We start from the raw sequence: 13,483 nt of genomic DNA on the forward strand, positions 1-13,483 counted from the left end.
GCATCGAGAGTGTCCATGGGCGGCGGTATCACTTAACCTTTTGCCCGTTTGCTTTCTATTCAAAATCATACGGAAAAGGTATGACTTAAAAGTATTTTTAAATATTAAATTTAAGGCGCAAATATATACAAATATCCGATAAAGGTGCTTTAAAATATTACACATCCACAATTTTTTTTTAAATATATCTTTCCAATACACAATTTTTTTTTTATAAAATATAAATACTATATGCATTATAACCTTTATTAAATAATAATTAAAAATAGATAGTTAAAAAAAGCAAAACAAATGATTGATCCTTGATGTTTGCATAAGTTTTTTTTTTTTTAATTTTCATATATATACTGTTTATACTGAAAAAAACATATTTAATATTCATGTGAGTATAATATCCTCCCTAACAGGATTGAGCGTTTAAACGTTTTTATTTTATTATATTATTATTTATATTTATTTGTTTATAAATATAAGACGAAAAACTCACTCGTGATATCCAAGAAGGTCGCTTCGTCTGCCACGTCAGCCAGCGTGGCGATCAGTTTGATCGCGTCGGGAATAGAACCCGCCACTTCCACGATGCTCTCGTTGCTCACCAGCGGCATCAGCTGACGTTTTAATTGGGTTAACCTTCAAAATATGTCACGAACCGTTTTGAAAGAAGTCATTAAGGACTTTTAGAATCCTATACTTTAAAATACATTTAGGGATACTCGCAAACCGTATTCTAATTCTGCACTTTTGCTACTACAGATATCGAATTAATGTATGTACTATGAAAATAGCTGAAATAAACGAGCTTTGCTGTATTCTCAATGTAGGTTAAATTAATTTAAATTTAGTTTTATTTTAGACAGACATTAAAAATCATTTAATCATTTAGGTATCACAATGTTCAAGTATGGGAGTCATGTAAGAAATACATATTAAATGCTTCTTATTATACATTTACAGCCACTTCTCAAATCAATGGCGTAGAACGGACAAGAAGAACTGGAAATTATCTCTTCGCCACTCTTTTTAAGCGCCAAGTTTTTGAAGTGAAACTTCTTTTACATAAGAAAAGGGAGAGAGCGATTGAGACCGATTGAAAGAGAGTGAGATAGGGCGAACGTCACATTACGCACAGTGCCATGGAGCGAGAGGTGGGAGAGGTGGGAGAGACCTATAGTGAGAAAGATTAAGAGACAGAGTGAAACGGAGATCGAGAAAAAATATACTCTATTGGTTGATGTATTTGTTTAGTAGCCTTGTGCAGTAATCACAGATTTTTTATGTGTTTACATTATCATTAGCACACACATACAGTGTGAATACAAATACAAGGAGTGACCATAAACTGGTACATGATCATCTATTGGGACAATTATTACCTTAGTAATACAAAGAAGTTTCACTTCAGACATGTACGCACTTTTTATTTATTTGTTTTAAACAATGTTTGTAAGGAGCAGCAATCATTACACCAATTTCCACATGACATATTAAGTAATAAAAAGTTAATAAAATGCAGAAGCAATGAATGAAACTAGCTTCCAGTGTAATTGAGGTTCGCTATACAAGTAGCGGCACGAAACTCTAGCGCTGACCGTTATTGCGCAGAAGTAAAAACCCCCGCACCACAGTACACATGCGCAGCGATCCACTCCACGTATCGGCCAGCGCTAGAGTTACGTGCCGCTGCCTACAAGACTATTGAAAATCCAAATTGTACTTACTTCGATTGTTCAAATGTAGGTATTTCCTGAAATTCATCCATGGAGGAGCACTCATTGTTCACGTTACATATAAATGACTGTAAAAACGTTAATAGACCAGCGCTTGGCAGCGCCCGCGCCGCGAACTGACCTGAAAATATCGCCACATATTAATCTCCATAATTTAAAGAACCTGCCTAAACGCTTCTCTAGGCAAGATGCATCGGAACGATTCTCATGCATATAAAAACAAACGTTAAGTTATATTTTTTATTTAATTACTCAAATATTATATTATTTACAAACATTACGTTACGTCATATTTGATTAATCCTACAGTTTTTTGTCACGTAAATAACGTATAAAAATGTTTTTTTTTAATCCGTTATTTTACTGAACAACAAAGCCATGTTTTATATTTTATAAAAAAAATGGAAATATAATTTTGTGTATTGTATTGAAATTCGTTAAACGAAACGTACATTTGATACTTTTATCTTAATTATTACGTATTTGAAGCAGCGTGTATTTCAAAACATGTGAAACGGAACGCAAACCGATATTCTGTTTAATAAAGTTTTTCTTTCTTTTCTGCGTTTATTTTATTTGGATTTTTTAGAAACTTGGCTATATTTTACAATCGAGGTAATTGTTTTATAGCACTTAATGAATATTTACTATATGTTTGTTAACTGTTACATTAATATTTATCTACATGTTAACTATATCTTGATTAAGGTCCACATATAAATGTCATAAAGACAACGTCAATTCAATCGCAACCTCAACTGATGTGTATTTCTAAATTGTTATTGCAACTTTTATTACTTACATGTAGGAAAGTCCTGATTATCAATGTTAAATCGTACGATACATATACTTGAGATGACTCCTATAGCCCACAGTATACCAGCCACTGTAATCTAAAACCAAAAAGAGCGCCATTTTACCAAATAATAATAAATTAATATTTAATAAATCCACTTTATTAATTTGATTGCTTGCTTAAATAAGTTTCCCGCCAATTATAGATAAAACCACAGAGTATAATATACGAACTACACAATGTTCGAATTTCGAATCAATATTCTTCTGAAATTCGAACCACAGATTCAAAGGCTTATCACGATAACTCAAAATAATAATAATCAAAAATAACGATTAAAGTAAAGAAGTCATCCTTGCCAACTTTTTTTTGCAATTATTATTATGATAGCACTATTCTCACAATTGTATTACGAAATACAATATATTTAATAATACACGAAAATTTTGGTTGATATTTATAAAAAATGAACAATAAAGACATTAATAATTCATTTTAGATAATTCTTCAAAGACAAATATAGACCTAGGCTTCGCACGGCTGGGGATTCTTGTTCGTTAAACAAAAATGTTTCCTCTTTATAAAGAGGAATATATTATATGAATATAATAATATAATATAATAAGATGATTCTTATTCTTATTCCTTACCGGATTTCTCTTCCGCATGAGATAGTCCTTCCATAGCAGCAGTCGTAACTGCACGCCCGCCATCTTTTCCGTTACTAATCTGGATACATTACTGTAATAATGATTATTAGATTAGAATAGAAAATATGAAGATGTCTAGTAAGAAAATATTCAAAAAATAATTTAAAACGCAGTGTTACTGATTATGTAAAATATACATAATGCTAATGCACAACGTAAATAATACAAAAACAATAAGTGTAAAATTAAATAAGGCCAATACACGACAATGCGATAAAATTGGGTCTCTAACAGTTGGCGTAATTAGTCAATCAACGAAAATTGGTGAACACTGTTATCATTTAATTAATAATAAGATGAAAGCAAGAAGAAAGCAAGGTTGTTAGAGTTTGTCATAGGTTAATTTACAGTTTTTTTAACACGCATAACACGCATTTTTATTGGGCGCATATAGCGAGTAATCGCTTAGCCCACTGCCTGTATGAACCGCAGTCATTAAAAAAAGTCTAACACTACTAAGAGCACAGCCGTGTTGGTCGAAGGTTTGATCTTCAGCTGTGCGTTGAATTGCTATGGGAGTTAAGACTCTAACATACGCCGATGACTTTGAGGATTTGACCTCTACTACAAACAATAATTTACTAACGCCATCTAGTCTAACAAAATATTGAATAGTCTAACAAAACTACGTGAATACGAAACCAATTACATATTAGCTAAATATAAAAATTTATATGTTTAATTCGTTCTGAGGTTAAAACTTTTTAATGTCAGTATTGCTAAAATACCGAAACCGAGTCATCATCATCAGCTGACGATGGACTCTGATGGTTGGTACTGGATCTCGAGGATGGTAAGCAGTAGACATACCGTCATTGAGCTCGTTGTAATCAGCTCAGCGAAACGATACTAGAAATGTGACTATATGAACCTGATGATGGACTCCGAAGGTGAGTAGTGGATCTCGAGGATGGTAAGCAGCAGAGATACCGTCATTGAGCTCGTTGTAATCAGCTCAGCGAAACGATACTAGAAATGTGACTATATGAACCTGATGATGGACTCCGAAGGTGAGTAGTGGATCTCGAGGATGGTAAGCAGTAGACATACCGTCATTGAGCTCGTTGTAATCAGCTCAGCGAAACGATACTAGAAATGTGACTATATGAACCTGATGATGGACTCCGAAGGTGAGTAGTGGATCTCGAGGATGGTAAGCAGCAGAGATACCGTCATTGAGCTCGTTGTAATCAGCTCAGCGAAACGATACTAGAAATGTGACTATATGAACCTGATGATGGACTCCGAAGGTGAGTAGTGGATCTCGAGGATGGTAAGCAGCAGAGATACCGTCATTGAGCTCGTTGTAATCAGCTCAGCGAGACGATACAAGAAATGTGACTATATGAACCTGATGATGGACTCCGAAGGTGAGTAGTGGATCTCGAGGATGGTAAGCAGCAGAGATACCGTCATTGAGCTCGTTGTAATCAGCTCAGCGAGACGATACAAGAAATGTGACTATATGAACCTGATGATGGACTCCGAAGGTGAGTAGTGGATCTCGAGGATGGTAAGCAGCAGACATAGCGTCATTGAGCTCGTTGTAATCAGCTCAGCGAAACGATACTAGAAATGTGACTATATGAACCTGATGATGGACTCCGAAGGTGAGTAGTGGATCTCGAGGATGGTAAGCAGCAGAGATACCGTCATTGAGCTCGTTGTAATCAGCTCAGCGAGACGATACAAGAAATGTGACTATATGAACCTGATGATGGACTCCGAAGGTGAGTAGTGGATCTCGAGGATGGTAAGCAGCAGACATAGCGTCATTGAGCTCGTTGTAATCAGCTCAGCGAAACGATACTAGAAATGTGACTATATGAACCTGATGATGGACTCCGAAGGTGAGTAGTGGATCTCGAGGATGGTAAGCAGCAGACATACCGTCATTGAGCTCGTTGTAATCAGCTCAGCGAGACGATACAAGAAATGTGACTATATGAACCTGATGATGGACTCCGAAGGTGAGTACTGGATCTCGAGGATGGTAAGCAGTAGACATACCGTCATTGAGCTCGTTGTAATCAGCTCAGCGAAACGATACTAGAAATGTGACTATATGAACCTGATGATGGACTCCGAAGGTGAGTAGTGGATCTCGAGGATGGTAAGCAGCAGAGATACCGTCATTGAGCTCGTTGTAATCAGCTCAGCGAGACGATACAAGAAATGTGACTATATGAACCTGATGATGGACTCCGAAGGTGAGTAGTGGATCTCGAGGATGGTAAGCAGCAGACATAGCGTCATTGAGCTCGTTGTAATCAGCTCAGCGAAACGATACTAGAAATGTGACTATATGAACCTGATGATGGACTCCGAAGGTGAGTAGTGGATCTCGAGGATGGTAAGCAGCAGACATACCGTCATTGAGCTCGTTGTAATCAGCTCAGCGAGACGATACAAGAAATGTGACTATATGAACCTGATGATGGACTCCGAAGGTGAGTAGTGGATCTCGAGGATGGTAAGCAGCAGACATACCGTCATTGAGCTCGTTGTAATCAGCTCAGCGAAACGATACTAGAAATGTGACTAAATGAATCTGATGATGGACTCCGAAGGTGGGTACTGGGTCTCGAGGATGGTAAGCAGCAGACATACCGTCATTGAGCTCGTTGTAATCAGCTCAGCGAGACGATACAAGAAATGTGACTATATGAACCTGATGATGGACTCCGAAGGTGAGTAGTGGATCTCGAGGATGGTAAGCAGCAGACATACCGTCATTGAGCTCGTTGTAATCAGCTCAGCGAGACGATACAAGAAATGTGACTATTTGAACCTGATGATGGACTCCGAAGGTGAGTAGTGGATCTCGAGGATGGTAAGCAGCAGACATACCGTCATTGAGCTCGTTGTAATCAGCTCAGCGAGACGATACAAGAAATGTGACTATATGAACCTGATGATGGACTCCGAAGGTGAGTAGTGGATCTCGAGGATGGTAAGCAGCAGACATACCGTCATTGAGCTCGTTGTAATCAGCTCAGCGAAACGATACTAGAAATGTGACTAAATGAATCTGATGATGGACTCCAAAGGTGGGTACTGGGTCTCGAGGATGGTAAGCAGCAGACATACCGTCATTGAGCTCGTTGTAATCAGCTCAGCGAGACGATACAAGAAATGTGACTATATGAACCTGATGATGGACTCCGAAGGTGAGTAGTGGATCTCGAGGATGGTAAGCAGCAGACATACCGTCATTGAGCTCGTTGTAATCAGCTCAGCGAAACGATACTAGAAATGTGACTATATGAACCTGATGATGGACTCCGAAGGTGAGTAGTGGATCTCGAGGATGGTAAGCAGCAGAGATACCGTCATTGAGCTCGTTGTAATCAGCTCAGCGAGACGATACAAGAAATGTGACTATTTGAACCTGATGATGGACTCCGAAGGTGAGTAGTGGATCTCGAGGATGGTAAGCAGCAGACATACCGTCATTGAGCTCGTTGTAATCAGCTCAGCGAAACGATACTAGAAATGTGACTATATGAACCTGATGATGGACTCCGAAGGTGAGTAGTGGATCTCGAGGATGGTAAGCAGCAGAGATACCGTCATTGAGCTCGTTGTAATCAGCTCAGCGAAACGATACTAGAAATGTGACTATATGAACCTGATGATGGACTCCGAAGGTGAGTAGTGGATCTCGAGGATGGTAAGCAGCAGAGATACCGTCATTGAGCTCGTTGTAATCAGCTCAGCGAGACGATACAAGAAATGTGACTATTTGAACCTGATGATGGACTCCGAAGGTGAGTAGTGGATCTCGAGGATGGTAAGCAGCAGAGATACCGTCATTGAGCTCGTTGTAATCAGCTCAGCGAAACGATACTAGAAATGTGACTATATGAACCTGATGATGGACTCCGAAGGTGAGTAGTGGATCTCGAGGATGGTAAGCAGTAGACATACCGTCATTGAGCTCGTTGTAATCAGCTCAGCGAAACGATACTAGAAATGTGACTATATGAACCTGATGATGGACTCCGAAGGTGAGTAGTGGATCTCGAGGATGGTAAGCAGCAGAGATACCGTCATTGAGCTCGTTGTAATCAGCTCAGCGAAACGATACTAGAAATGTGACTATATGAACCTGATGATGGACTCCGAAGGTGAGTAGTGGATCTCGAGGATGGTAAGCAGCAGAGATACCGTCATTGAGCTCGTTGTAATCAGCTCAGCGAAACGATACTAGAAATGTGACTATATGAACCTGATGATGGACTCCGAAGGTGAGTAGTGGATCTCGAGGATGGTAAGCAGCAGAGATACCGTCATTGAGCTCGTTGTAATCAGCTCAGCGAAACGATACTAGAAATGTGACTATATGAACCTGATGATGGACTCCGAAGGTGAGTAGTGGATCTCGAGGATGGTAAGCAGTAGACATACCGTCATTGAGCTCGTTGTAATCAGCTCAGCGAAACGATACTAGAAATGTGACTATATGAACCTGATGATGGACTCCGAAGGTGAGTAGTGGATCTCGAGGATGGTAAGCAGCAGAGATACCGTCATTGAGCTCGTTGTAATCAGCTCAGCGAAACGATACTAGAAATGTGACTATATGAACCTGATGATGGACTCCGAAGGTGAGTAGTGGATCTCGAGGATGGTAAGCAGTAGACATACCGTCATTGAGCTCGTTGTAATCAGCTCAGCGAAACGATACTAGAAATGTGACTATATGAACCTGATGATGGACTCCGAAGGTGAGTAGTGGATCTCGAGGATGGTAAGCAGCAGAGATACCGTCATTGAGCTCGTTGTAATCAGCTCAGCGAAACGATACTAGAAATGTGACTATATGAACCTGATGATGGACTCCGAAGGTGAGTAGTGGATCTCGAGGATGGTAAGCAGCAGAGATACCGTCATTGAGCTCGTTGTAATCAGCTCAGCGAGACGATACAAGAAATGTGACTATTTGAACCTGATGATGGACTCCGAAGGTGAGTAGTGGATCTCGAGGATGGTAAGCAGCAGACATACCGTCATTGAGCTCGTTGTAATCAGCTCAGCGAGACGATACAAGAAATGTGACTATTTGAACCTGATGATGGACTCCGGTATGGTACGGACGGTATGTCTACTGCTTACCATCCTCGAGATCCAGTACCCATTTTCAGATTCCATCAGGTGTCAGGTTCAGCAACTTATTTTACTTTGTTGTACAAGTTGCACTTGAAACTTGACAACTCTAAATTTGAGTTTTGTTTGGGTAGGTACTTATACATATACTTATAACATACAATAATTTCCGAAGTTCATGTCCTCGCCTCGCTTGATATTTCTTTTTATATTTTGGCATTTCTAAAAAAATCCGCGGGTAAAAACTAAAATACGCAAATATTTAATTATAATTGGCCCCGAAACACAAGCGTAGTCCTCCCGTCGCAAAGCGTTGAGGTGGACTGAAGACAGGCCGCATGCAGGGCTCGCGGGTGTGAAATTGCGCGGGGAAGCCCATTGCGCTTGAGTTTATTTACCTTTTATTACTTTCCATGCCCAGGAAACGAAATAATACAATTTTTTTTTAATCAAAATAATAATATATGCTATATCTAATAATACGTGTAATATTAAAATAAATCGCAATGACCGTTTTGGAGCGAATTTGTAATTTATGTCTAATTTACGGTTCGATGGTAAATTTTTTTTTGGCAAATTGGTATAGCTTTTATCTTTTTTGGTTTTATCAATCGATACAGTAGGCTTCAACTCACAATATATATTTTTTTCAAATGCATATGAGCGACAGTTCTTCCAACAATTTAATTTAAACTAGGGCTAGTTGACCGATTTGAACACTGTTCAAGCCTTAAACAAAAACATCGCGAGGAAACCGGCATTTCGACAAACATAACATACACGAATAAATAATACAATTAAATTAAAGAAAACAATTATATAAAAACTAAACGAAAATTGATTTTGAACTCAGTGCAACTTTGTACATGCAGACCTATCTTGTTTGATTAGATTCTAGAGCGTACACCTAATTGAAATTTAGTTGGAAAATTGGGAATATCAATCTTATTATTAAATATCTTAAATGCAAACGTCATCAATTAATTTTCTAGAGTTCTTCAATGACTTATGAAAAAATTATCACGAAACAGATTCTGAAATTGCCAAAACCACTTTTAGCGCCGCGAGCAGTATTGGCCTAGTGCGACACTCAAACCTGAAGTCGAATCTACGATCCCGGGATGTGCACCAAAAGACTTTCTTTCTATGTGCGCATTTAACATTTGCTCGAACGGTGTAGGAAAACATCGTGAGGAAACCGACATGTCTTAGATCGAAGTCAACGACTGATTAGGTACTTGCCTATTAGATTTAAAAAAAATGATCAAGAAACAGATTCAGAAATCTGAGGCCAGGACCTAAAGAGGTTGTAGCACCACTGATTTGTTTTAATTTACTTTTAGCGTCACTAATTTTGCAACATTATGCTGACATGCTATTAAATTTATTACTCAAATTTAATATCATGTTAGGTATAATTTCAGATTAATTCGTAAATAAGTGTCGGTCACGCGATCCGTCCGGATTCCGGACGTGATAACGCAAGATGCGAGTGTCATTACCGAATGACACTTGTCATTATGATTGGATAGCTTGGATTCCGAGACTAATAGGGGCTTTCGGCGAAATAATATATTTAGTTTCCGACTAATTCTTCCATATGGATTTGCTTATTATTGTAATAAAGATATTACGCCTAGTGAAAACTTATATACTTAAGTTTTTGTTAATAAAACGCTCATCTCTCAGTCATTTTACTAGTTTCTTAATAATGTTAAGGCTTTAAAGCCAAATATCCATATGTGTCAGGCACAGTAGGCTACTCTACTTGTCTATATAAGAAAATAATCATCAAGTCAAGTGCTAAATCTATATGGGGTTCTAGTGAGACCGATTTTTTGACGTTACAACGTCTAATAAATCGGCGAACGCCGGATGCACGCACGGAACAGCATGACGCATTGTCTCGTTACGCTCACTGTCCTGTTACGCACATTGTACTCTTCGATTCGATTAGTCTATCTATCCGTACTCCTTTATATCCGTATACAGTTATGATAATTTAATAAAAATCATTCAATTTTATTCATAACAGTATGAAATCATTCGTATCTATCGCCCGTAAATCGACTTTACAGACAACCATTATTAAAAATATTTTCGACAGCAGTAGGACACAATTTCTTGGTCAAAACTTTAATGATTTTACTTATTCTTCGATTTACATGTGTGTACACAAAAGCAAGTTACCGGTAATTGCTCGCTCGATAAAGTAAATACTTTAGGAAGTGCCTAATTACTTGACAATTGTATTACGTTTCGTAAATTTTCGACAACTTAACTGTAAATACTTCTATTAGACTCGTACCTTTACGCATACCTTACTAGACGTAATTAAACGTACGTATAATTTTTTTAAAGAATCTTATACAATAATAATATATTGACGTTCACGAAGTGTCGCATTGTGTCACGTATAAGAATAATTACTTGATTTGATTTATTATAAACTATTTCTTGCGCCATTTTGTTTGCAGCCTAAACACGTCGTTATAATATTTTTGTAGTAAAATACGCCTTTTTTTATGCAGCAGGAGGCAAACGTGCAGGACGGTTATCTGATGTTAAGTGATATCGGCACCCATGGACACTCACATTGCCAGCAGACGCCTGTACATTGCCCTCCTTTTAAGAATTAGTACGCTTTTTTCTTGAAGGTCCCTAAGTCGAAGTGGTTCGGAAATACTTCAGTGGGCAGTTGCTTTCACGTAGTGTGGAACGACGGACGTCGAGGTGATAGATGGTATTTTGCATTTTTCCTTTACGTCTGATGATAAAACCTAGCTGCAGCTCTGAACACTCTAGGAAGTGGGAAGTGACTGGTCGTCGACATTATTTTCATATTACTAAAAACGACTCATTTACTTATAAGAGAGAGAGAGACTCATAAATACTCTTGGGCCATAGGGTTTCACGGGCGCTAATTAAAGATTTAAGGCGCCTGGTAGAAACTTCTCGTTTTCCTCGCTCAACGAATAACTATCGCAAAACAGCGAGGAAATTTTACGCTGTAAAGGTACTCTGCCACAGGGACCAAACTTTTTAAACTTTTAAATTATATATTAATTTTTGTAAGTCAAGAGTAAATAATGTACTTATATGTTAAATGTTGTCTTTAGGACATAGTCCTTTGTATAAGTACGACTTGTGCATAAGATATATTCATGCGATATAATTATCGTGTGAGCTATTTGCGTAACATAGTTTCCGTGAAATCGTATTGTTGTCACATACAATGACATGGCCCGGCGTCACTCATTGTCCGTGAGACACGCTGACAAGTAAAGGTTACGCTTCTATAAATGGAGCTTAATATTATATCAATATTTCAATAATCCTCTTCAGCTCTATAATATGTATTATTACTATACACTATAGTATATAGTATATAGTATCGTAATTAAAGTACCTATTAGAAGCTACGCAGCATTAATTACAAATTCAATTTTGTTTTATCGCCTACAATTAAACTAAATAAAGAAATAACTGACTTATTGTGGTCTCTTACTCTGCGGATCACGTCTGATCCACAGCATCATGCTGAGCCAGGGCCAATATCAACCACAACACAAACTTAAAACGTTACTACTATAAAAATTTTTTTTTATTATTATTATTATTGTATGTGTTTCGTTAGTAATAAATGTCTATTCAACTCTAAGTAATCTAAGTACAGATGAACCTTGTGTCCGGTGCGTTACGCTTGTTCAATTAAGTTCTACCGAGAATCACAACAGGCAATTATCATGTTCACCAGTTAATTATATATAATATAGACGTTATAATAGAATATTCGAGACTAAGATACGAGGTAAATAGCTAACCAGTTTTCTATTAAAATTATTTTAATAATAAATTAAAATTTTCCTTTATTTGTGTGAATGAATGCATATGTGCTATAAATTAATACAAAACAGAATCAGAAATAAAAACGTATTTCAATTTATACGATTGAATAGAATAGGTTTCAATTTTTCATTAATGTCCAAACCTTTGCGTGATCAAACACTACATTTCAATACATTTTTCGATAACGAAAACATGGTAACCATGGTAACTAATCAATTTATATTTCTTTTTTGACGTTCATAAGTGTACATTTTTACCTATATGAATAAATCTATTTTGATTTTGATTTTAATATGGTTTAGCCCATTAAATGGATCCCAACTGGATTAAAGAAGCCCAATCGAGAGAGGACTGGCTGTCTTTGTAGGAGGCGTTCACATATAGAGGAGTTTTTACAGAAAATAATAATAGTTTAAAAGTAGGAAAACCTAACACAACTAAATTTAGGATACAAATTTAATTACTAACAAAACTACCACTAGTGTGCTAGTAAACTTACTTCGTCCAACTTCGTGTTCTGCTGTAATTAAAAGACTTTCTTTTACTTTAATTTATTTATTTATTTATTTATATAGCCTATGAAATGAGGTTGTTGACATTTTGATCAAATGGAGTATTGATTGCTGGAGCAGCTTTTTGTTTCAATGAGTTCAATACTGGATTTGAAAAACAACTTATAAATAACAAATAAATATGTAAAAACTATGAATTTTTATATACATTTCCGTATTCAAAAATTACATAATATTCTTTGTTTATACACAAACTTAAGTAAAAAATGAGGCAGTGGCAACTTAAATTGCAATAGCCAATTTGTGCCAAGTATTGTTTACTTATCACTTGTGAAATCTGTGTCTCAGCTCTTTCAATAAAAATTATCTACTGAGGAAATATTTACCTCTAGTAAATCGCAATTGTGGTGGGATACATTGCTAAATCTACAGTACAGAAGCTATCTTTTCTAAAATATATAACAATTTCGGCAAACATAAATGTTATTAAAAAATTACTCTCTCTCTTTAGTCGGCAGCTCATGTCCAAAAAAAAATTAAGTTAAATACGTTTATTTTCGAACATAAGATCATCATGGTATCACTTATTCCATTCAGAGCGTCGTGGTCAGCAACGAAACATTTAGCGCGGTCTATCTGCTTCCACCGGTTTCTGTCCAGCGCTTCTCTTATGACATTGTATAGCTTTGAAGACGATGAGTCTTTCACTTGATCGGTCCATCTGGTTGGTGAACGGCCACGTGATCTTTTGCCTTCTGTGTTACCAACCACGATCAGCTT

General features: G+C 37.2%; 1 protein-coding gene across 1 annotated transcript in view; it reads right to left on the reverse strand.

The window, feature by feature from the left end:
• LOC111000059 overlaps positions 1–13,483 on the reverse strand; it is a 54,956-nt gene that overhangs the window by 31,895 nt on the left and 9,578 nt on the right. The window contains exons 2-5 of the mRNA XM_045631582.1: positions 3,174–3,264; positions 2,530–2,620; positions 1,719–1,848; positions 488–630 (exon numbers count right to left, since the gene is read on the reverse strand). Of these exons, the coding sequence (XP_045487538.1) occupies positions 488–630; positions 1,719–1,848; positions 2,530–2,620; positions 3,174–3,236 (427 nt within the window). The 5' untranslated portion in view covers positions 3,237–3,264. The remainder of the gene's footprint in view (positions 1–487; positions 631–1,718; positions 1,849–2,529; positions 2,621–3,173; positions 3,265–13,483) is intronic.

This window comes from Pieris rapae, chromosome 16, assembly GCF_905147795.1.
Source record: "Pieris rapae chromosome 16, ilPieRapa1.1, whole genome shotgun sequence".
In the NCBI taxonomy this organism is placed as follows: Eukaryota; Metazoa; Arthropoda; class Insecta; order Lepidoptera; family Pieridae; genus Pieris; species Pieris rapae.